Raw genomic sequence first — 26,217 nt, forward strand, 5'->3', positions numbered from 1 at the left:
TCCCCTACGAGGAGAGACTTAGGGAACTGGGTCTGTTTAGCCTTGAGAAAAGAAGGCTGAGAGGGGACTTGATCCAGGTTTATAAATACCTGGGGTGTGGGAGCTATAGTGGCGATGCTGGTCTCTTTTCAGTAGTGCGTGGGGACAGGACTAGGGGCAATGGGCTGAAACTCCAGCATAGGAAGTTCCGCACGAATGTGCGCAAGAACTTCTTTACGGTGAGGGTGACGGAGCACTGGAACAGGCTGCCCAGGGAGGTGGTGGAGTCTCCTTCTCTGGAGATATTCAAGACCCGCCTGGACGCCTACCTGTGCGACGTGGTGTAGGGAGCCTGCTTTGGCAGGGGGGTTGGACTCGATGATCTCTAGAGGTCCCTTCCAACCCCTATAATTCTGTGATTCTGTGATTCTGTGATTCTGTGAAATGGACTTGATGAGTCAAGCTATGTGTGCTCTGATTCAGAACTGCATGTCTTCAGCTGGTGTTTACATCCTCCCTTACAGTCTTCATTGTGCTTCCTTATTTCTCCCTTGTTCTAACTTGTTTTATCACAGCTAGCAATTCCTTTTGTGTAACATCCTTACTATTCTGCTGTGCTTGGGATGAGGCACCCATGTGCTCACCACGTGCTGCATGACTCCTTCTGCCTCATGCTGTCAGGTGATGGCAGAGACAGCTCAGCGCCGGCAGGGATTAAGGAGGACTGCAGAAGGACCCACTTCCCAGCAGCAAGAGCATCTCTAGGACAATTTTCTTCTGCAGTGAGAGTAATTTGCTCCTGACTTTTGAAATTGGGTATTTTGGGGATAGTATCACTCCATGCAGAAGGTAGATGAACAGTCACATGTTTTTAGTGGGTACACTCCAAGCATTCCAAGCATTGTAGCACCTCCATTTACAGGGACAGGCTGAGAGAGCTGGGGTTCTTCAGCCTGGAGAAGAGAAGGCTCCAGGGGGACCTTATAGCAGCCTTCCAGTACCAGAAGGGGCCTACAGGAAAGCTGGGGAAGGACATTTTATAAGGGCATGTAGTGACAGGCTGAGGAGAAATAGCTTTAAACTGGAAGAGGGCGGATTTAGACTAGATATCAGGAAAAATTCTTTACTGTGAGGGTGGTGAGACACCGGAACAGGTTGCCCCCTCCCTGGAATCATTCAAGGTCAGGCTGGATGGGGCTGTGAGCAAACTGGTGTAGAGTGAGGCTGGAACTGGATGATCCTACAGGTCCTTTCCAACCCAAACCATTCTTACAATTCGATTTTCTCACTTTCTCTTCCTTTGCTGGAACAGCAGCCGAGATATGCTGCAGATTTCAAACCTGTCAACACCCGAATGTGTGACACCAGCTCTCAGCACATGCGAAGGAGCCGAGGGACACTAAGAAACACACAGCAGGGGGAGAAGCGCCGCGGAATACATTTGCTGCAGCACAGAAAACTTTCCTACAAACTCCACTCTGAAGTTCAGCAAAGCTGTTCTCAAGGAGCTAACAAACAAGGCCGCGGGGATTCGGACTTCACGAGGTGAAGCCGTGAGGCGTCAGAGCGGCAGAGGCACAGAGGCGCACAGCGCGGCCCAGCCCGGCCGTGACGCTCCCCCTCCGGGGCAGCCCGCGCGCAGCAGACGCTCGCCGCCTGACGGGCGGCCCCGAGCAGCTGGGAGCAGGAAGTGCTGCGTGCCGGTGCCGCCGTGCGCCCTGCCTCCCCCGGGCCGGCCAGTTCCGCCGGGCGCGGCAGCATGGCTGGGCTCGGGCCCGCCGCGCTGCTGCTGCTGGGCGCAATGCTGCTCCCCGGCCTGCCCGCGGAGCACGTCCCCGCGCTGCTGTGGTCCACGGGCAGGTAGGAGAGCGAGCGGAGGGACCCCGCCGCTCTGCGTGCGTGCGGCCGTGGGGGAAGTGCTGCTGCGGGACCGCCTGTGGGAGAGAACCGCTGGCAGCGAACTGACCCAGGGAATCGATTTGCCTCCGGGCACACTAGCTAACGGGAATGTTTGCCCGTTTTTATTTGTGATGGCGGTGTTCTGAGCCGGCCCATATTACTCAGATCTGAAGTGGCTGGGCTTTATTCACAAGGCACCCCCGAGCGCGCGGCTGCAGCTCTGCTGGCTTAAAGGCGTAGCGAGGGGCAGCCTGGCGGAGGAGCTGGCCAGGAGCTGCGGGCCGGGCTCACTCCTCCGGCTCCTCCACCCTGCTTTCTCTCCGGTGTTGCTCTCCTTTCCTTCCTTCTTTTTCTTTCTTTTTCTTTTTTAATTTTCAATGCAGTTCCTAATTTTCATAGGAAGCACTTCTTTGTGCGTAGTTTTCCCTTGTTAGGAATAACTGAGCGTTATCTAATTTGCAGACCCTCCAGTGGAGAGCTCCTGCCCTCTGCACAACGCGTGTTATATATACCCAGTTGAGCAGCAGGCCTTCTCACAGCTGGGTTCTTACTCATTTCTCTGATACGCTCAGTCAGAATTTGGCACACCCCAGACAGGGGTTCAACCCTGTGTACCTTCCTCTTCGGATTTACCCTTCTGTAAAGCAAGGGCCGTGCTCACTCTGCCTTTCAGGAGGCTTTGAGCTGACGAAGATGTTTAAGCACAGTGATCTATCTAAGCGCCACCAGGCAGATGGGCTGAACGCTGCTGTCATTTATCACAGCGTACATCTTGTGTCTTTGGGCAAGATTACTGAAATTAAGGTCTCAGAGCTAAATCCTTGTGTGTTGTTGTGGTTTTGCTGTTGTTTGTTTGTTCTTAATGCACTTGTTTGGAGATAGCAAAAGGAGATGGAGAGATCTTATGACCATTAGCAGTTATGCTGTTGAAGTTCTTCAGGGAATTCTCCATGTTTAGTCCCATACAGACAAGTATGATACTCTTGTTTTTCCATGCTGGGAGATGCTGATAAATTGCATTTGAAGACATATGGGTAGAAGGTTCTTGCTGGGTTTATGTGTGTCCTGGGCATTGTGTTCTTTTCTCAGCAGTAATGCAACTTTGATAAACGTCTGCCCATCTCTTAAAAGTTTCCAAAGTGTCGTTAAACACTTCATCTGGTCCCAGGCAGCCACAGCACACAGGAACCTCAAAATGTTCCCATTTCAATGAGTTTGATTAGGTAACTGACCCATAAACAGATATTCCAACATTGAGGTCTTTTGTATTTTAAATACTTAATCTGTTCACCTTCATATAACTCAGTAATGTGAGCTACCTCTATATGTAAAAGCAAAGTAGGTGTTGGAGAGAGTTGTTCTTAGGATAAAAGTGATCTTGAGAGTCTGAGAAAAGACCAGTGCTGCCTTTGGCCTAGTTTATATAAATAATACACATGTTGTCAATATAAGCAGTGTCCCAGGGAGGTTATAAAACAAACACAGATGCAATTAGCAACTCGCTGTACTGCAGATTGTTCAGGTCTATACAAATATAGAGCAAGAAAATCAGGATGGTGGACTGTTTAAACCAGTTTGGTGTTTCCATCAACAGATGAATAGAGGTGTTTCTCCTCCCCTGTGTTTTTGAAAGGGGAAGTTTTTGTGAGGGAAAGAATCTTCAATTTCATTGATTGCCAGACAGGAGTTGAGATGCACCCATCTGTTCCATCAGCGGGGTTATCTGTCAGGACACCACACTGAATCCTTGAGGGATAATACAGTGTTTGAAGAGCTGCAGTAGGAGAATGTGACGTCTTAAAATCTCTCGTGTGTTACTGTACTGTGATCGTGCTATTCAAGGTTAATACTAGACAAGAGATGCAGAGGTTTATTATATATTTTTTGTACCAAACAGCAATCTTCCCCCATTGCATTCGGAAAGATGAAGGGAATAAGGCGGTAGGTCACGGTGTCCTGCTTTTCACAGAGATACCAAATTATCAGCGGGCATTTTCCAAAATAACTTTGCCCTGGGAAAATTAGCGTTATCTTAAATCAGACTTGAAGCTGAAGCCGTTAATGTTGCTGCTTCCCAGAGCAGGAGGGATGGGGGGAGCTTTCTCTTCCATGTGATTCAGAACGGAAACATCATTTAGCCATTTTGAAACAATATTCAAAAGAATTTCTTTCTCTCCTCAGATAGAGAGAGCCTGAGGAAATAAACTCGTTAAAAGTGGCTTCTGTGATTGCCCTCCGTGTGCCTCTGTTTCTTGCTCGTAGTCGCTGGGAATTTATTACTACCTTCGTTTATGCAGCTCTGCGAATCTTTTTGCTGGTATATCCAGATTACAAGTGATTTTGAGAAAGCGTTAGTGCCAAATGGGACATCTGCCATGTTTCCTAAAGCTGCAAGGAATTTACTGAAAAATCTTGCTGGGAGGAGGTGTAGCTTAGAAAGGAGATGGTGAAAGCAGAGAATTATTTTAGCTGTAAGTTTTCTGGACTTCTGTGCCAATGCTCTGAGCCTTCATGTTTGCTCGAGGAGCCCCTTGAGTTGTTTCTTCTTGTATTCACCAGTTGTCGATGTAGTGGTGCTGCTAGGAGTGGTGACGTGAGCTTTTTGTGCAGAAGATCATTGCCAACATTTTATTAATAAGCTTACTGGCTTCTTCTGTGCAGGGGAAAACGGTATTTCTTGTGTGGTAATCTAATGTGGTAACAGTGACTAAAAGAGATCGTGGTCAAGAATAACTTGTAGGCGGGAGTTCAGATTGCAGCTGAAGAGTAGGTATGTATTGGTGACAACAGGCCCGAGCGAGGAAGCCCTGCTTGTTTACCATCATTCTTCTCAGAGTTCCAGATAGAAGAATTCTTGCAACCCCTTCTGCCTATGAGGGAGACAGATCAGTGCTGTAGTAGACTGCATGCTTAGACTTCTTGTCTGCCCAAGCAGTTAAGAGCAAGAAGGAAGCAAAAAACTCCTTTCTTTACCACACTGTCTGGCTACAGAGTGAAGCTGAGCATTGAGCTTCTGCATTTCTAGCCCAAGGAGAGCACGAGTATTAGCAGAGGTCCCCATGGCTGAAACATGGCTGCCCTGCAGGATGCAGGGCCTGCTGGGCCTGCAGATGGCTGTGCTGCTCTGGGCGTCACATTTTGTGTGAGCCATCAATAAATAGCAGCAATCGATACGTGTGCTGGCCTAGTGCCTACCTCATCCTCTGCCGTCTCTCACTTGGACGCTGCTGGAGGTGAAGAGTTCAAAGGAATAGTTGGGTTCATTGCAGGCAGTAATGCACACCCTCAGCATATCCACCACATGGACGCACATCTCCCTTTCATTCTGCGCTTAATGGTAAGCAGCCAGCAAAACACATCTGACATTTCCCATCTGACCCGTGGTGAGAGTTCTGTTGCACCATGGTACAGGCTCATTAGGTGAGGCACACTGTGCAGCACCTGGCAGGCTAGTGAAGGGAAACAAAATACATGTATCAAATGGGAAATAGGAGGATTAGGCAAACACTGCACTGTAGTAGAATTATTAGCCAGCTGATGGAGATTTATTTTTCTAATGATGCCGCTGGAGCTATTGAAGTTGCTGTCTGAAAGCTAAAAGATCTCACAAAAGGTGCTTTTGCAGGTTGGATAGCTAGCAAGGGCTGCTCCAAGGAACAAGGAAGCCTTAGAAGCAAAGGATGGTTTAAAACAGGATCATTAAATTTCAGAGGGTTTTAAGACAAAAGCCTTGTTACTTTTTTTTACTTAATGGCAAATCCAGAAGGTTCTCAAAATCTTCAAGTTTTTTTAATGCTAGACATGTAAAAGATGTTATCAGTTATCTGATTTGCAAAAATAAATATAACAAGGTATTCACTATCGCTTCCCTTCATACAAACAGTTCTTTAACATTTCCCAATTGAATCTATCTTCTTTTCCTTCAGTATTACTAGTACTTTCGTGTAGCCGTGCACTCCTTAATGTCACTCTAAAATGTCACCCAGTTGCTGAATTTAAGCTCTTCAGGAGTTTTTCTTTTCAAATTCTTTACTCTTAAAGTTTGTATTTAAATCTGTGACATCCCGAGGTCAGCCTTCTTGAAAAGTTAACACATCTATTGCAACTTCTAAGCTCGTGGTCTTCAGAAATACAAATTAATGTGGGTTGCTGAGCACAAATGAACATAGAAGTGAAGGAGCTGAGGAAAACTAAGGAAACGCTGAATGATAATTTCTGTCTAATAGGAAGAAATTTCCTTCCTGCACAGCAGCGTTTGCATCTAAAGCTGAAAAACAGACAGGCAAGAGGCATGCTAGGATCTAGTTTGAACATCTGCAGCACCTCGTCTTGGAAAAGTCCACCAGAAATAGCAAAATACTTTCCCAAATCTGAAGGGAGTTAGATATCCACTGCTGTACAATTACATCTTTTTTATCTCTGCTGTGGATGCAGTTGGAGGCTTTGGATTCCCTCTCTGCAGTCTTCATTCGGATGATCAGCAAGTCTTGAAGTGCAATATGAATTTTCCCTACCTGATAAATGACAAAGAATGCCCCTCTGTGTTCATTACCCCTACTCTGCCTCCATCTCAAGATGAAAGTTAAAAGTATGATGAAAACAAAGATTGTTTTCATTGATAAATGAACAGGAAGGATCATTTCTGAGAAAATGCCATTGGCACGTCAAATTCACTAAGTTGTGACCATTGTAATAGCTGATGCTATATTCTGTTCTTTGCAAATAGCTCCATTCAGAGGGACCAAAGTACCAGATTTTCAGGCCATAGCAAATGATATGTGCTTGTGGAAGAGGGGAGCTAAAGCTTCTTGGTCTGAATTTTGTATCCTGTCTGGACAAATTTTATTCCTGCTGTAATCCAGTTCACAGGGTAGGGATGTAAATGGGCAAATTCTTTTCCTCTTAAGTGGGATAAAAGGAAACTGAACTGTAAACACGATCGTCATCCAAAGGTGATGATATCACAAACTGGTTCTGAGCGTTTGAAGAAAGAAGCTGTGTCATCCCTGGCACCAAATTTCATGTTTAAAAAAATATTTTCTTCGCAGGCCCCATTGGAATCCAGACCCTGCTTTGCATGAAGGACACATTGTCTCAGCACAGGAGCTGGCTGTACTTCTGCAACCTGTTTTTACTCCAAATCCCAGCAACCTTGTTTTGTTCCTTCAAGAGAGGGTATGTAACATTAATTCCATTTCCTTTAGCAGTGCCAAGTGTAAGTCTGTATCTGCAGGAGATAATATGGCTCCTTCTCACCAATCTGCTCTCTTTGTTTTTCAGCTTAGCATAGACGATTTCACGTACTTCAGTGAATCCTATGGTAACAAGAATCCATTTCAAAATGTTCAGGCAAGCACTTCTCTCTTTTACTTCCCTATATGCATGTTTTTAAATTAAAAATTATGTAAGAATGGTGCAAACAGAGAGTAACTGGCAATATTAAACTGAACTGCAGCAGTTTGCCCATTTATTTATTAATTTATTTGCTGGGATTATTTCAGTTTGATCACACGGGCTTTTGTGTCTGTTTTATTTCAAAGAGCAGGTTTTCAGAATTATCTTAACTGAAAATATTGTTTCTAGGCATGTTGCAGTTTTGAATAGTAAAAAAAAACTAAGTCTAGACGTAGACGTAATTCCTAGTCTGGCACCCCAGAATAGTGTTTTGAAGCCACACAAAGAAAAGAAGTAAGGAATCGAGTACTCACTCCAGATTGTCAAAACTGAATACTTATTTTATTTTCATGCAGAGTCCAGCTGACTTATCCGGACAGCTAATTTATTCCTAGAATCATAGAATATACTGAGCTGGAGGGAACCCATGAGGGTCATCAAGTCCAGCTCCTGGCTCTACACAGAACCACACATAAAGATGTGTGAGAGCACTGTCCAGGTGCTTCTTGAACTCTAGAAAGCTCAGTGCCATGACCAGTTCTCTGGGGGTTGCCCTCTTGGTGAAGAACTTTTTACTGATAGCCAGCTTGAATTTCCCTTGTTGCAGCTCCATGTCATACCCTGTTTGAAGAGTGTGAATATATGCCTAGATACTGGTTTGCTTTAATTTCTGTGCTACTTAGTAATCCAAAATAAACTCCAGGCACAGAATCTGAGCTGGTCATGAGCTTAAACGTCTGTTCCTGGTGAAAAGGTTTATAGATTATTTGCTTAGTATCTGTGGTTGAACTTCCCTGACAGTTTATTGAATTGTTATTGGAAAAGGGAAGTGTTTACACCTGAAAGTCATTAAGGCGTTCCTGTGGGCAGTGCAGGAAGAACAGAGCTCTTAGTAACATAGCTGATATCAGAGCACACGAAGTGTTAATTCCTAGTCACCACGTAGCAAGCTGTATGTATAATCAACTATATAAATATTCACGTATTACCTGTCTCTACATTTATACTATCTAGGAACCTCACATCTTCGTTGTATCCCTAATACTAACCTTCATCTCCTTGCCATATGACAGCATGTTAACAATTATGCTGGAACAAAAACAACTATTCAGTGTAGGTACATGGCTTTTTTGGGGCATGAAAGGGAGTAATATTTATCTGTAGCATAAGGATTAGTGACTCCATCCTCAGGTAGATGTATTGGTACTTTTCTGGAATGCTGTACTTTCTCTCTGGGTTCCAAATCTAAGCACAGTGGTGTCTGAACCAAATTCTGTTTGCGTTTACATAACTGTAAAGCTGGTTTGATTTTATTAAGAAGCTGTGTGTACATGACTGCTGCAAGTCCCTAATGATGTAGTGGTCTGCACCCACTGATCATGTTTAGGTGAGTCTTTGGTCTGTATCTGGCAGAAGGAAGTTTTGAATTCACATTCTCGGCAAGCTGAACTCATGTCAGTAACAGTTCACGTGCTTTCAGACCTTGACTCTGTTTCTGTTCTGTTTTCTTTTCTTTTCCAATTGCAGCTTCTTTGAAACTGGGAAGTTTCTTTCAACAAACTGGTAACCTTAACTCCAGCACTTCCTAGATTTGTTCTGGATAGGGCAGGCTTAACACCTATCTAGCACAGGTTTTTGAGGGTGAGTTGCTCTTAGAAAAAAGAAAATGGGAATGTATAAATGAAGTATTTCTTTTTCATTTACATGCCCATTTGGATAATTTTGATACTATCATCTGTGTGCATCATCATGTAGATTTTTAGATCTAGGAGGGATCTTCATAATCATACAGTGATTGGGGTTGGAAGAGACCTTAAAGATCATCTAATAATCCAGTTCCATCCTGAGTGCAACAAAGACTATGCTCAGTAACTATTGCATTGATTGTGCTCCAATTGAGTTACTTTGGGAAAGAAATCCCTTCTTAATCATGCTATAAAAGATGCTACAGTAGTACTCAAAGAGCACTGGACAAACAAAAGGTCAGATCTGGATTTTCTCACTAGGGAAATTAGAATCTTTCATGTTGAGTAATCTGAAAGTTTTATACTTTCACAATCTAAGCTATGCAAGTGATTTCTTAAACTGTTATAGAAATTCTGTACCACTACAACAACTTCCTTTTAAACTTCAGCAATTCAAATTTATTCACAAACTTAAACTGGAGATCTCCTTTAGAGGGTGTATGTGCATGTAGCAGCACGTGTACTACAAAAAGAGTGTAATATTTGTAAGAGTTATAGACATGTAAGCTGCATTTGCAGATATTAGATTTGTTCAGCTACATTAACGGCTGGAATCAGTGGTTTTGTATGCAATGAAAGAATTCTATTTCCACTTAATACAGAAAGGAGTCTTGTAGATAGATCATTTATCTTAAATATTCAATAACTTTTTAATTGAATAATAAAATACAAAGATTAGCATTTCGGGATTTTGTGTGTGTGTTAACTAGTCACCTATTCTACAGACTGTTTTTCTTTAATATTAGCATTGGCTTTCCCCAGGCAATAACTGAACTTCTTAAAACTGCAGCGTAAAGTAGCAAACTCCCATTAGTTGCCAGCTGGGTGGCTGTATAATTATTATTGTAAGTCATTGCCTACTGTGGTTCTGGATCTCCATCATATTCATCATTCAGTAGTCATTTCTCCAGACTGTGGAGTACTACTCAGTCACATTCAGCACAGAAGGTCCTACTGTAGTTTTGATTGTCTTTGTTGCCGTTCCATGTGCCTCTTTCAGTTTTATGGGTTTGTTCATTTTTTGGTGTTTTTTTGTTTTAGACAGGGGAACTTGCAGGACCGCATATGCAACAAGATACAAGTGCATCATAATTCATTCAGTCTCATGGTGATTTGTTCTGTATCATTCCCTTGTATTTTCCATAAAAACCTGCTAGTATTTTGTTTTGATCACTATCAGACACTGATCTGACACTAAGTTTCCTATGTGGAAGATGGCACTCAGTTCTCAGTTCTCACACCCACCTTCAGAAAATACCTGAACAGTGAGATATGTAAACAAGTCATGGCTCTCCTTGCAGTATTTCACTCATGAGCGGTCCTTTAGGGGATGTTACAGAAGGCAGATTAATCTGAGCAATTTGTAGATCCATTAAAATTTCTCAGTGTAGGAATTTGTGCTATCAGTCATCAGGTCAGTCGGAGGATTTTTTTTCCCCTGTTCCCTTGCCAGCTACTATGTGGTTGTACCTTTTTGTTAAGATGTTTTGCAAAATGCAGTGCCGGGTGTTTCTCAGTAGCCCTCTTCACTCTCTGTCCTCTTCTGGAGGTCTGGTATTTTGAATGCTCGTGGTACTTGAAATGCCAGAATGCCTAGAGCAACATACTGGCATTTTAAGAACAAGTATGCAGTGGTCAAATGTCAAGATGCATGTGATCAAAATGTCTGTCCGATGCTAATGAGGAGATATCCAGCTGTGTGTGCTCTTCGAATGGAAAATGGTTGAATACAAATGGCTGGAAGCTGAGACAGATGGCACTGCAGGATTGGTTAGAAGCAGAGGCACAGTTCAGACATTACTCAGTAATTATGCATTTTATCTCTTATTCTATAATAAATGAGTAAACTGCTTAATATATATCCTTGGTAGAATTGGCTGTTGCCATTCTGGCTGCTGCTAAGCAGTGGGGGATTAAAATATTAAAAGAAATAATTGACTGTTGGAATGTTGCTCAGGATTTTAGCTATAAATTCATATATGCAAAACAAACTAGAAGGGAATATATCATCCTTTCCTTCTAGGAGGTGCTAAGCACCCTGCTCAAAGACTTGTAAATGAGATCAGTGTTTTCTGATCTATTTTAGTTTCTGTAGGTATTTTTCTATCAGTATGGCAAATTAGACAATACTACATAGTCCTCCTGTATGAGCATCTATAGAAATGTGGAAATAAGTAACCTTTACTTAGGAAGGAAAACGTGCGAGCATTTAGAAAGGAACTGAGGAGGCCAGAAAAGTGGTAGGCAGTTAGAGAACAGACAAAAAGAAAAAGAGTGGGAGGGGAAAAGTGTTAGCAACACCACAACACTTATCACTAAGTGGGAGAAAAAAAGTCTCTAACAACTCCGATATTTGAATGTTGGATCAAGTGACAGACTTGATCTAAGAGTTAAACATAAAAAATGCGAAAGCAAAGTTAACAAGTTGTAAACTAGAACTCAGGAAAAAAAAATATATGTATGAAATTTTGTGCACATCAGTTTTGATCCTTCTCAACTCTCTGTCATTTATCTTCTTACCCGGAATTTTCCAAGTGTATTTTATCGTTCAGAAAAATCTTTGGGAAGGTGTTTTTCAGCTGTGCAGGCTTCAAATTTATAGAACAAGGATGTTTAAAATTCATTTCACTCAAGAGTTTTCATCAGAAACCCATCAATGAGAATTATAATAGATACCCTGGTGCTTCATTATTTGAGCCAGCTCAGCCTGAGCCTTGTAATCTGTGTTTTGAATAGATAGACGGAAAGAAAGCACTCAGTGTGAAGTTTGTGTGTGCCTCCATACCAAGAAGAGAATCTTTCAGTTCAGTTGGGAGGGACCTTCAAAAGTCCAGCTGCCTGACTTCTTCAGGGCCAGTCAGGAGTTAAAGTGAGGGTATTGTCCAGATATCCCTTTAACACTCACAGGCAAGGGGATCATCTGCCACTATAGGAAGTCTGTTCCAGTTTCTAACATGAGGAAATTTTTCATACTGTCATGTCTGAATTTCTCTTGATGCATCTTTGTTCTATTCCTATCATCCTATCATTAGATCCCAGGAGCAGAGCTTGTAGCCGCCCTCTCCAGTTTCTTTCCTCAGTGAGCTGTGGAGAGCAATGAGGTTGCCTCTTGGCCTCATCCAGTCTAGACAGCCCAGGTGTCCTCAGCCTCTCTTCTCACTGGACATGTCTTCCAGCCCTGTCACCAGCTTTATTGCACTCCTCTAGATAATTTCAAGGACCTTAGTATCATTTCTAAATTGTGCAGCCCAGAACTGCTCACAGTATTTAAGATGAAGTAACACCAACACTAAATATAGTGGGAGAAAATATTTTTGGACCAGCTGGATATGCTGTGTTTAATGCTTCCCAAAATGTGCTTTGTCCTCTTGGCTGTTGGGCACACTGCAGGCTCTTGCTGGATCTGCTGTCATTGGCACCCCTAGATCCCTTCCTGCTGAGTCCTGCTCTATCCCAGGTGCAGAATCTGACATTTTTCCTTTGATGAAATAACTTCATATCCTTGCAGATAACTCAGTATTTCAATCTGACAGATCCCTCTGCAAGGCCTCTTGTCCCTCCAAGGAGCCAATAGCACCTTCTAGTTCAGTGTCATCAGCAAACATACTGAGAATGCATTCCACTCCTGCATCCACACCACTGATAAAAATATTGAACAGAACTGCCCCTGGAATTGAGATCCACTAGTACACCACTAGTGACTGACTGCCATCCCATTCACTACAACACTTTGAACTCTACAGTTGGGACAGTTCATCACCATAGTGTAAACCTGCCTATCTCACAGTTGAACAGTAGGCAGAAGAATACCACGAAGGATAGTATCAAAGCCTTTCCTAAAATCTAGATGTATTGTGTCCATGACCTTCCCTTCATCACCAGACAGATAACCTTACCATAGAGGGGAGAACTTTCCTTTCCTGAACCCATGCTGACCATACCTGGTAATAGCTTTTTTCTGTAGTTGCCATTTGACCCCCAGAATAATTTTCTCCATAATTTTTCTAGGAAATGAGATTAGATTAGTAGGTCTTTGGCTTCCTGGGTCTTCTCTCATATGCTTTCTGTAGATGGGTATGGCATTGGTATTGACTAGCTTCCAGTCAGTGAGGACCTCACCAAACTCCTACAACCTTTGGTAAATTGTTGAGAGTGATTCAGTTATATGATCTGCTAATTCCTTCATCACTCTGATGGTGAATCCCATCAGGCCCTGTGGACTTGTAAACATTGAGCTGTTAGAACTGATCCTTTACAGTCACTTCTCCCCAAGTCAGTGTTCCAACTCTGAAGTCTGGACTGCCCAAGATTTGTTGTTACTGTTAAATACTGAGGCATTAAAATGCATTAAATGCCTCTTCATTTTCCTTTTCGTTGTTAGGTGACCATCTGCTCCAAGAATCAGTCCAGTGTTTTCCTCCTGTTCCAAGAGCTCTGCATCTTTCTTCTGCTGGGGGCCTCAGGCGTAGACTCAGTACTCAAAGTAGTTCCAGTCAGAGTTCCTTGTTTAGCTAAGTCAGTGTTCCGCTCTGCTCTCTTGACTTGTGATGCAATGAGATTACATGCTAGTGGGCTTTTAAGAGGTGGTTCTTGAAAAGCAGCCAGCTGTCCTGGACCCATAAACCCTCTCAAGCAGATCCCCAGGGCACAGTGTGAACTAGCTCCTTGGATGGTTAAGATTTGTTCTCTTAGAGTTCATGGTGACAACTGTTGTGTAGATCCTAAAATATGCAGATTTGTTTAATTAATAGTTACAAATTAGACATCATCTGTATTGAGTGCTAAACCATAACACAAAGGAAGGTAATTTGTTAAGTGACGTATGACTCCCTACTAACTAGAGCTGATGGAATGTAGTTTCCAACATTGATGGTTTTCACCTATGAAGCTGTTTATTTCCTGTCTGATGGTCCTCTAATGCCTCATTTTTTTGCCTCATATTCTTCAGTACACTCTCCACCTTCTGCCTCTCCTTTTCCATTATACTCATGGAAAAGGCAGTGAGATTTTGAGGTCACAGTGTGTCTTAAGCTTGCTCCAAAGCTGTGCAGGAGTAAGAGTGATGGCAATGTCAGTTCACTGCACCTTTCCAGGAGCAGCCTACAGCCAGCATCAGGCTGGTGAGAGCTCACTAAGTGTTTACCTCACTGTTTTCTCACCTTTAATATTAAATGAAGGATAGGGAAAAGAAATGGTTTGTGTTAAATATTAACTAATTAAATAAACTGTCCATTTATTACAGGAAATTCTTCAGTCTTCTCCTTCATCTTTAGTTTTGCCTGCTGTTGACTGCAGGGCTACCAGGGATCTTGTGAGCTTTCTTCAGGCATCAGGAGATTGGGATTTGAAAACCCTGACAAATCTTGATATCTCTCAGCTGGAAGTGAATACATCTAAACCATTCTTACTTGTAACTGAGCTACAACCACTTACCAGGTAGGACCTTGTCACAAACACATTGATCCAAATGTATGCAAGATTTTTACAGCTTTTTGAAAGTACCAATTATGTTCAGGAAATATAAAAAATCCAAAGAGTAGTTTACAGAGTTAACAAAGTTACTTTTCCAGCAAGTGTGAATTCAGTGTTTTTTAATGTCCTCTGATGAGCTTACCAGGTATAATAACTGAATTACATTGAGAAAGTCAGTCATGCATTACTGTTTTGTCTGCTTCATTATATGAGAACAAAGGGACAACTAATAAACTAAATGGCAGCACTCTTTAAGCAGAAAAGCTGAATTATTTTATGCAACATGTGATTAACCTGCTGAATTAATTGCTAGAAGACATTCCAGGGGTCAAAGAACTGGCAGGAAAGATAAACAAATAAACATCCAAACATCCTAGAATTTAATATGAATAATGAGACTAGTTTTCATCAGTCTTAAAGGAATAGGAGGTCTATAAAGGTTCTTGTTTCCTGACTTGTAACAACTGCTGCCTAATGGAGGCAGTGCTAGTGCCTGGCTGTTACCTTTAGGGCTTTTACACCACTATGGGTTGTCTGGTATAGAGTGCTCTTGGCCACTGGCTGTGGGCCACAGAGCTGATCTAGATTGTCAGCTATTTGTATCATGTCAGACTGAAAGCTGTGAAGTCATACTGAGGACAGCAGTGTCAGTGTAAGTCTAGGAAGTATAAGGCACGGGTACTGTGAGCACAGCATCTCTGCTCAGCTTGTCTTGCACTTTCCTTCTCCTAAACTGTTTCTTGGGCATTTATACATGTCATTGTATGGTGCATATATGGGTGGGCCCTAAGAGTACGCAATTAAAAATTGCACAAATAAAGACGTGAGACCCATTCAGAAGAGCTCATGTACCAATTTCAGACAAATTAACACCATAAAATGCAAGGAAATCCGAGGAGAGAATGGTCAAAAGAAGATCAATGATCTGACTTCTCTGCAGCTAAGGACATTTGAGGTTTAGGAGGAATCAGCTAAAGATGTGGTCCTTGTATGAACTGCAGTGCAGAAGGAGAAGTTCATAAGGAGGAGATGAGAAAAAGATGAAAATCTTTGCAGTCTGCTGAAAGTGATGTGCTGATTAGTATATGTCTGTATACATTTCTGATTCACATTGTTGTCTAGAAAAAAAATTTAATTATCTTTCTTCCATTTCTTTGTAGTGGTTTAAATGAGATTTCCACCTTGGAAGCAATTGCTGAAAATGGTAAGCAATATAGCCAGGACATAACAACATTTCACCACTTAAGCCTGTTTTTGCTTGAACAGATTGTATTTCCTGTTTTTTCCAGATTTTGTTGTAATACTGTTTAAAGCTTTTTCTGCCATCTACATACCTATAAGCAGCCAATTATCATCCTGTTGAACTACTGAGTAACTAATTCAAAATCCACTGAAATGGATGCATCTCTGTGTCTTGAAATGTGGAGATGATTCACCATTGCCATAGGCATTCCAAATCCCTGCCATGGACAAGGCACCTCCCACCAGGTCAGGCTGCCCAGGGTCCCATCCAACGTAGCACTGAACACCTCCAGGGATGGTGCACGCACAGCTTCTCTGGACCACTTATTTCTGTGCATCACCAGCCTTTGAGTAAAGAATGTCTTCAGTATATCCTAAATATACCCTCTTTCAGCTTAAAACCATTACTTTTCAGTTCTTCCTTCTTGTCTCCAAAAGCTTTGACTTAATGTTGGCCTTGGCTAAACATTACCTACTTTTTTTTATGGGACATTTCTTTCATCAGCTGCACAAGCACAAGAACAGGCCTCCCAGACCCTGTTTCAGGCTGTTTTTGTTTTGGAACAGCAAAGTTAATGGGAGACCTTTGGAATGACACAGGAACAGGCTATACCAGCTTTGTGATTAGTGTCAACTATGTGCTCTCAGGAAAAAGGTGTGTGAATTGGGGAAGATGTGCTGCTTCGTATGGCCAAGTGCAAAATCTTCACACTGTGTTCAGAGCTGCAGTTATGCTCTAGAAAAGCGATAATGTAGGCTAAATACTCAAGTTCTGACACATCTGAACACACGGCAGAGTTAGAACCTGCAGATGTCATCAGCGGGGAATTTTAATTCACATGCAAGCTGCTGAGCTGCAGCTTTTTAAAGTTATCCTACTGAAATCTGTGCAGTGGAAAGGACAGGCTTGGGAGGGTCATAGCAGAGCTGCCAGAGAAGGATCCCAATTCATGTGGTCCAGCACCTGAGTGTCCAAGCACTTGCTGCTGGATGACCATAGCCATTTGCAGAATAATGTTGTTAGGACATCTGTCAAGGACATAAGGGCTTGCAAGGCCATGAATTATTGGTGTTTGTTATGGAGTGAGTGCTGCTGGCGCTATCTGGATAAGCAACCAAAGATACCAAGATGTGTGTCACATCTTTAATGTGACAAGAGAATTGTTAACCAGTACAGTACTGCTTGTAAATTTTGCACAGTATTAACTGTAAACCCACAGTAAACAAGGGCAGATCTGTATTATCCTGCCTAGAAGTTCAGAAAGACTCTTGTTTGTCACATCAACTTAATTCCTTTCTGCTGTAGAGGGTTTTAAAATCTGCTGCTATAAGACATCAGAGAAATCTCTCCTGCTGTTTTACTCACTGCAGACAGCGATCTCTGTCAGACAGAGCAAATGGGCTCAGATTCTGCCCAGAGGAAATGTGCAGTTCTGAGCTCCTCCAGGAGCTGGACTAAGGAGGAGTTTTAGGACGTTATTAAAATGAGACTCATTACAAAATCCAAACTGGAATTCAGAATTCAAACCCGCTTCAAGTTTTGCAGATTCAGAATTGTTTCCATTCTCTCCTTTCATACACGTATAGATAGGCAGGTATTGGGTAATTTCTATAAAACAGGTGCTAGAAATGCTATTTCTTTCTCTCTCTCTCTCTTTTTTTTTAATTGCAACAAGGTTTTTAGAGAATGAATCCTCCTTTCTCAGCCTTAACCCAACCAGAACATACATTTCTTCTTGCTTTTTGCTGCGCTGTGTGTGTGTTGTGCAGTATTTCTTTCTTTCATTTGCCTGAAATAGTGTTTGAGATTATTACACAGGTTTTGCCAGTTCTCCTGAACATTTCTCTGCTCAGAAGGTTGCACTGTGCCTTATCAGTCCTACCTGTTGTGTGCGGCATACCTCAGAATTAATGTCAAAGCTGCCTATGACTCTGTGTAAGAATGAGGCTCTTTAATTCTTTGTGTGTATTCTTCTTTCTGCTCTGATTCTCAATGTATCCCTTTTTCCACTCTTTCTCCTCTCCCCCCCATCTTGCTCTATTCCTTTCTTTCCCTCTTATCCATAGTATATATTCATTATTTCTTTTTCCTTTTCTCCTTCCAGAACATTGCTTCTCAGTTCCTCTATCCTTTCCATCCATGTGTAAAAGCATGCAACGAAAGTAAAGTAGATTAGAAATTAATAACAGCACTAATCCTGCAGTCCCTGGTGAAATTCAGGGGACATGTCTTCAATGAGACGGAAAGGTTTAATCCTTCCACCAGAGCAAAGCATGCAATTAAGCTAACTGCAGAGGGTTATCCTGGACAAACTGTTTCAAATTCATAGACCTACATAGTGTTTCTTACTGACTAAATACCTGCAGTAATACCACTCTAAAATCCCTCCAACATTAATATCACCATCTGGAGATGCCTCTTTTTCCACTACAGAAAGAACTTGGATTAACTAATGTTCGCATGTAGGCAAGCAGTTCCCGTACTTCAAGATAGAGAGGACAAGTCATGGCTGTTTTCCTGGGAGGTCTGCAGATCCTTCATTAGCAAGGTGTCTGGCTTGGGAGAGTCTTGATCACATAAAAACAAAGATCTATATCAGTTTTACTGTGAATGAATGAAGAAATTTCCTCTAGAATCTTCCCAAAGGCTAAAGTTGTAGATTTTAGTGGTAACTATAGTTACATGTAGCTCCTTAGTGAAGCAAAATGTAAATAGTGTGTCATTTCATAAGGTAATCAGTTGTTTTAATGGAAGAAAAAAACCCCACAGTCAGTGCATTTTTCAGTGCAGTATTTTTCTTCCTGTAAGGTCTGGCTGAGGCTGCTGAGAATTTCTGATGAACTACCCTCAGTGCATGTAGATTTGCATACTAATGTACATTATGTAATTCCATGGACACCTACACCCAGTATAATTTCACTAGTAGTGTATAGGCACTTGATTTTCTGACCAAGTCTGCTTCTTATTTAATAGTAGATGTTTTTAATGATAATTTTTTAGAAGGAAACTTTACACAGCTATGATTCTTGACTGACATGAGGAAATCAGCTTGCAACCAAGCTGTTATGCAACCTTATGTAAAAAGTAATACTTAAATCTTCACAAACGCTAGGCATTTTACTCAGCCAGGAAGCCATATTCACAGATCACAGGGTTGTGATCAGTGGTATGAATTCCAGTTAGAGGCTTGTAGCTGGGTGTGTTCCCCGCGGGTCAGTACTGGGTCCCATCTTGTTCAGTTTCTTCATTGATGACCTGAATGAAGTGCACCCTTAGAAGATTTACTGATGACACAAAGCCAAGATGAGTGGTTAACACACAAGAAGGTTATGCTACCAGTCAGTGAGACTTGAACAGGCTGGATAGTTGGGTTGAAAGGAGCCTGATGAGGTTCAACATGGGCAAGTGTGGAGTCCTATACCTGAAGAGGAATAACAACCATGCATAAGTACAGTTTAGGGGCTGGCCTACTGGAAAGTAGCTCACTATGGCCTGAGTTTTCCATGAGCCAGCAGCATGCCCTTATGGCTAAGAAGGCAAATGGTATTCCAGAGTGCATTAAAAAAAAACATGATGAGCGGGTCAGCGGAGGTGATCATTCCTTTTTTCTCTGTCCTGAGTCCACATCTGGAGTACTGTGCCCAGTTTTGGGCTCCTTGGTTCAGTAAAGAAGGAGAACTAATAGAGTGAGTCCAGCAGAGGGCTACAAAGATGGTATTAAGCATGGAGCATCTCCCATATGAGAAAAAAACTGAGTGACTTATGGTATGGAGCTGCTCAGCTTAAAAAAGAGAAGGCTGAGAGAGGACCTTGTCAACACTTAAAAATATCTGAAGAGCAGGATTGAAGTGCATGAGGCCAGCAGTGGTGCTCAACAGCAGGACAAAACACAAAGGGAAAAACTGAAATACAGGGAATTCCATCTGAGCAAGAGGAAAACTTCTTCACTTTGAGGCTGATAGAGCACTGGAACAAGCTGTGCAGGGAGACTGTGGAGCCTGTTTCTCTGGAGATACTCAAAACCTACCTGGATGCTTTTCTGTGTGACCTACTAAGAGAACCTTCTTTAGTGGTTTGTTGGACTAGATGATCTCCAGAAAGCTCTTCCAAACCCTGCAATTATGGGATTCTGTGAGTCTATGTGATTCTGTAAATTAAAGAGGTTAAAAAGGGTAATAATATAAGCTCCACTTCCAATACGTGAAAATAAAATATAATTTTCTGTAAAGTGTAACCTTGTAATCTAGGAAACCCGCTTGTAAAGGCTTTGTAATAGCTGTTCACTAGAATATTACATGGACAAGTAGTGAAGTGGCACAGAAACAGTCTGTGTCAGTCTGCTGGCTTATTTCTTTCTTAGTCCTAATGACAATTCTAATATCAGTTCTTGAATCACAACTATTATGTTCCTCATCATAAGTAGATGTTAATATTTCTGCATGCAGGTTGAAAATGCTTACTAATTCTAAGTATTTGTCACAACTACCTGTCATATCAGAGCTAAAAGTGAGTCTTCTGCACAGTTCCTTGGACCGCAATGAAAGGTCCTCTCTTCCTTATTTAATTTTCCTTCCTTTTTCAGAAATATGTCAGTGTGTTTCTACCTTGCTGTCCACTTTAGTCAACAGCAACATTTTCCATTCTGTGTTCTGTTGAGAGTACAGAATCAAGCTTTAAATCCACTGAAGCAAAAAGGAATGTCACTGTAAATATTATACATATCATGTATAATATATCATGTATATCAGACTAAATACTGCTTCTATTTTGAGTATTGCTTCTCAGTGATCTGTTGTTCTCTGTGCTTCGTAATTCACAGACTGGTACTAATTCAGCTTTATTAGTTATTTATTTATTAACTGGTCACTTGACTGACAGGATGTGCATCCTGCTTTCATCTCTTGAAGGATTTATTCTTCTCATGCATTGAATTTCTCAGACTTCTGTGTTTCAGGTATTATTTTTCTTGTATTTACTTGTCAGCTTCAAAACTATCTTTTTTTTTTTTCTGAACAGCTTTTAGCGCATTTGTTTTTGTATCGTCTCACTGAATTGTTCAGTTTTCAGGACACTGAACACATCTTATCCCATTTGTACCTATTGATATATGAATGGCACCAGCAACTAAACTGCATAAATAAACTAAATAAGCTTAAGCATCTAGCTCATTACTTTGCTGGCTACTGTAGGATTATGGCTTCCTCAGCATACAGCATTTGTTAAATTATACATGTTTCTATTTATAGACAAAATAATTGGAAGACTGACCAAGGATCTGCGGAAGCAAGGGGTTCATTTTTCAGTAATTTATACTGCAGTGAGACCTTCAAGGGTGAGTAGTCTTCAGTGCCTAGAACTGTCAAACGGTTGTCATTTAACAACTTAATGTTTACAGAAGAATGCTGCAGCCGATTTTCAAGATTACACATGCAAGCAATCTGTATTATATAAGGTTTTGACCAGAAATGACTGCTTGGGTTTTCATATGCAATAGCTGTATCACAGAACTACTAAAATCTAGGAGACTATACATTTGCCATGCCTTTAGTTGTCCTTAGAACTTATTTTTAATGACTGTAATGTCTAATAGTTTTTTTATAGTAAGCTTTGTATGGAGCATTATTAGGCTTTTGCAGGTCAGTAAAGATGGAACGTAATTAATAAACTGAAGGCTGCTAATTTAGTTATTTTTAAAGTAACTGGTTTAATTCCCTTTAGTCAATGTTTAGTATTGATAACTGGAACACAAAGTTTCCACCACCATTGCTGTTAGTCAGAACATCATGTACAGATCATCGTATCATGCTAACAGTAAGTAGCAGTGCAGAACAGTTACTAAATGGTGTCTGTTTTGTATGACATACAGGTTGTCATGAAGCAATATCTACATTTTAATGTAATTAAATGACTCGAGGAAAACAGAATGCAGTTCCCTCTCAAGAGAGGCATAGGAGGGATGTGCTATATCCCATAAAATAGCCACTTTGAATGAAAATTATCTGATGCAGTGGATAATTCAGCTGAGCTGCTAATACAGTGCCTAGCTTAGTTTTTTTTTTTATTCAAGCTCAGGGTAATGTCAATTGAAAATACAGAAGTTATAATTTTCTTGGGTTTGGGAACAGGAAAGTAATGACAGAGATTGTCTAGATCTCCAGTGAGCCTTGCAGGCAGCATCTTGAGAAGCTGGAGTGTTTTCGGGAGGGAACACTACAAACACTGTGAATTGTTTGTAGCCCAAGAATACCTAGAAAACCTGCTTAAAATGGGACTGAAGTGTGTTTAGCCTACCCAGAAGAAGAGTAAGTGGGAACTTGACTGCACTTCATAAATGCTTTTTCTTTTTAAAGCCAAAATTGGACAGGTTTCTCAAAGGTGTCCTGGGTTTGATCAGAAATAAACTGTTTTTACAAGGAAGTAGCATATTGAACCTTCAGCTAGATAGTCAGAATAGTCCCTTCAGACTGCAGGCAAAAGGGTAATGCTACTGAAGAAAAACAGAACTTTCTTCAGTCATCCATTCTGTAAACTTCACTTCCAGAGACTTAGTTTTCAAGACCAGGGTTAGAACACACAGACATCAGAGCAGCATTTGGAAGCTCGCGCTGATTCTCTTGTGATGTTCATTTCTTGTGGATAGGAGAGGATATGAGTTCAGGACTTACAATCTCTGTTTTTTTTTCTTCTTTTTTATTTCTTTTTTTTTCTTTTTCAAATACTCCTTTTTTTCTTTTAATGAAGATATAACAAAAATTATTCAGTTATTATGTCTCTTTACTCTTGAAATCAAAGGGGCAATGGGCAATGGGCGTTCTTAGCTGAAAACTGCATTTAGAACAATTAGAATGAAAAATATTTTTAATAATGAAAGAATTGGTATCAAGAGAAGGAATTTTTAGAGTAATTGTAAAAGTTTGTTGAATTTTAAAACTGCAGATTTCAAAAGACTTCCTAAATTGAAGTAACTTAGTTTGAGCATCTGAAGCACTTTTAAATAGTTAAAGCAATATATTTTAGATGCTCTGCATTTTAAAAAGTAAGCAATTTAAACTTTTCTTAATTCTGTGAATTTAATACCATATAAAACTATTGGAGGCATTTTTTACACAATTACTTTAAGTTATTGAAGTGCATTCAGGGTTATCAACTTCTGTACAGGGCTAGGAGAGTCAAAATGGAAAGTGCCTTTCAGGGCTCATCTGTCTGCATTTGCATGTAACCTCTTCTTAGTATGTATTACATATCTTTGGTGTACTTGAACTGTGGAAGATGTGAATTGTTTTGCATCCATAAATTAGAGGACTGATTCCCTCCGCTTAAACTGTAGGCACCATATTCAATGATCTAGGAGTTACAGGGTCTCTCCCAAGTGATAACCTAAAACTCAGTGTGAGAAGTAAAAGGATTTCATTGTGTGGGAAGAGATTTCACATTACTCAGTACATTTGAAAATCAATACCAATCATTTCCTGTGAAAGATTTGCATTTGCTAAGTGGGCTTTTTCTTTTCCTGCTGATGTGGAAAATGAGCTTTAAACATGATATTCTCAAGAATGAAGGAAAAAAAAAAAGAAAAGATCTCATTCTGATGGATTAAATTAATTTTATGCAATGAAGCTTCCAAACTCTGGGCTTGTCAGATATTTCTGTCTTGACAGCTATACCTCTGCTGCTGGACAGTTACTGGTTTCATAGCATCTTCTTGTTTTGTTCATTCATTCTTCCATTGCCTCTAGCAAAGAAAAATAAATGTAAAAAATGCATATGTTGGAAAGGATTGCAGATTGGTATTGGCTTTGCAGAAAGTAAATTAATGAGACAGGAAGCAAAACACTCCTATGACTAAGTCCCTATTCTGATTTGATGAGGAGTGCTGTTCAGTTTACTCAATATAGCCACAGATCCCTTTGGGCCATCATAGTTATCAGTTAATAACCCCAGTTCATGAAGGAGATTTATTCCACCTGGTTCCTGTTCTGTTCCAGTTTCAGAACTTGAAGCTGAGAGACAGAAATAAGACCATGAAACAGTCTGTTTGAAACATGGAATAGTTTCACTATTTGGTTGCTTTGTTACAACTGAGCTCCTTTGTCCAACAAGGCAAGTGCCACGTCTTATGACCCTTCTCAGATGGTTTGCCCTTGAGGTCTGGCTGGAACTGAGGGACCGGTTTGTGTCATCTAATACTGGGCAAGTGAAATGTAAATGTCGTCAACCAAGGCTCTCTTTACTGTCAAAGTACTGACTGAAATGGTCGTTTTAGGGTGTATTTCTTTTGCCTCTTATAGGTGATTACTGTAGAATGAGAGGAAATGCACCCTTTGTCTCTGACAAGCATAATAACAATCTACATGCTTAGGTCAAATTTCAGCATAGGTGTGTTTAGTCAGGTAGCACTTGCTGAGCAATAGCTGTAATGTCATTTTCTATTAAAAACCAGAAGCTTGTCTCAAGACTTGCAGGGCATCTTCCCAAGACCCTTCTTCTCCTTAAAACATTTGTTAGCTTAGTTTCTTCAGGAGAATCATCCTCCTCCACAGTCCCCGTTCCACTGTTGCATCAGGAAGTCATCTTCCCTCCAGAGGGAGCATTACCTTTCTTCCTCAGTTTCTGTGAAGACTGAGATGCTGGGGATGGTGAAGTGCTCTCATCTGGAGAATCAGGACAAGAAGATGTGTTGGCCTGAACTGCCATGCACTGCTGTCTCTTGCTGGAGCAAGGTGTCCTTTCTTGTTTCTGAACTCCCTTAGAATCGTAGTGGAGGACAGGAAGAACTGGGATTTGGTCTATTTGTTGATAGACTGTGCTGCATATCTCTGCTGGTTTGTCACCACCAAATTTTGATCACTGAGGAAATTACTTCCATGTTCTCTGATGAAAGCTTACAGAATCCTCATGCCAATAACATAAAGGGGCTGCAATCAGGTTTAGCTTACTTCAAGTCTTCTTGAGTGTATGAACTCTAGTGGTCTGGGGAGCTGTGGTCAAAGTCACCCTTCCTATGTGTGCTCACTGCTAGCTAGTTTTTTTGGCTAGTGTTTGTGAACATGACATCACTTGTTCTGTTGCAACTGGAATGGTTAGAAGACTATGGTGATTGAAAGATAGGTGTGCCTCAAATTGTGAATCTCATGATGTTTCCCGTCTTTCAGGTCTTTGTGCTGTCCATGTCAGTTTTTTACAAGTTTGCTTCTGAAACTTCTGCAAGACAGTTTTACAATTTCCTAGTTGGACTGAATTCTGAATAAATTCATATTGCCAAAATGGAATTTATGGCTACTTCCCAGCTGATGCTCATTTTGTTGACACCACTTTTTACAGATGCACTTTGAAGTGCTATTCAAACCTCCTCTACTGGCTTCACATTTTCAGAGAATTTCATCTACTGTGGGTTTTTTACTGCTTCAGTGAACCAGCTGTCAGTTCTAGGTAGCATCTAAGTTTCTTGAGTCTTTGGTCCCACAAAGACATGAGCAGTCTGAACTACAAGATCAACCATAAGTAACGTGGGCAGCACAAATGGTTGACTCTTCAGAAAAAGTCTCTTGATGGTGTGGATCCTCAGGTGATACAGAAATGAGCCTCGATTTAAAAAGAGTTGGAAAAGGTTTCATCTTCTTTGGCAAGTATCTGTGGTTGTATTTTCTTTGTTTCTGCTTTTTACCTACTACTTTTTTAATTGCATTTTGCAGTGCTACATCCTCTACTGGCATCCAGCTCCTCTCTTGTTCACCATGCTGAGGAGACTAAACACTGCAACCCCACTGACTTCACAGCTTCTGATTAATGAAATGCTTTCAATTGTTAAATATAGTGAAACATTTTAATGGGAGTTTTTTTAAGAACCAAATGTTATAAAAGTGATTATAATGCCACTCATTGAAGTTGGGGTTGTAGGGTAGATGCCCTCATGCATCATTAAATAGGGGAAGACCCTTAATCATTTACTCTTGTATTTTTCACATTTGAAAGAGCAATTATGGATTGACATGCTTTAATAAGGCATCAGGGCTTCCAACATGAAAGAAGAAACACATGAATTCTTCATCCTTAGGTCTTCTCCCTCTTTTTATAATTCTATTATAATAAAAAATAAACTTTTACTTGTAGATAAAGAATATGCACTTATTTATTTCCTAGCTAACTCAGTTTTTTTTCGACTTAGATGAGGTAGAGTCTTTTTAAATAATTACAGAAGAACTGCTTAAGGCAGGTTGAAGCCAGTTATGTGTTGTTCTAGAGCAAAAAAGGAACAAAACATTTAGTCAAATTAGTGTGGAAATTCAATGCTAGGGATGAGAAAAATGCTAGCCAGCAATTCTGTATAATTTGTTCCAGTTGTTAGTTGGGGAAGGCAAGGTAGTGTTTTACCTTTAACCCTAGGCTTTGTGCTACTGCTTTCTAGACATTGGCATTAAGAATCACTTAATTTAAACATACTTTGCAAACTTTGCTTCCAGTTTATTCTTATGTTTATATATATAT

The 26,217-nt window shown here is 41.0% G+C and overlaps 1 protein-coding gene across 1 annotated transcript in view; it reads left to right on the top strand.

Annotated features, from left to right (window-relative positions):
* The first annotated feature begins 1,619 nt into the window (after positions 1-1,619).
* Positions 1,620-26,217, top strand: part of ATP6AP1 (ATPase H+ transporting accessory protein 1) — a 51,352-nt gene continuing 26,754 nt past the window's right edge. Inside the window, exons 1-6 of the mRNA XM_072355206.1 lie at positions 1,620-1,839; positions 6,927-7,053; positions 7,159-7,227; positions 14,260-14,453; positions 15,650-15,693; positions 20,979-21,064. Coding sequence (XP_072211307.1) covers positions 1,739-1,839; positions 6,927-7,053; positions 7,159-7,227; positions 14,260-14,453; positions 15,650-15,693; positions 20,979-21,064 — 621 coding nt within the window. The 5' untranslated portion in view covers positions 1,620-1,738. The remainder of the gene's footprint in view (positions 1,840-6,926; positions 7,054-7,158; positions 7,228-14,259; positions 14,454-15,649; positions 15,694-20,978; positions 21,065-26,217) is intronic.

The sequence above is a fragment of the Excalfactoria chinensis genome, chromosome 1 (genome assembly GCF_039878825.1).
Source record: "Excalfactoria chinensis isolate bCotChi1 chromosome 1, bCotChi1.hap2, whole genome shotgun sequence".
Taxonomy (NCBI): domain Eukaryota; kingdom Metazoa; phylum Chordata; class Aves; order Galliformes; family Phasianidae; genus Excalfactoria; species Excalfactoria chinensis.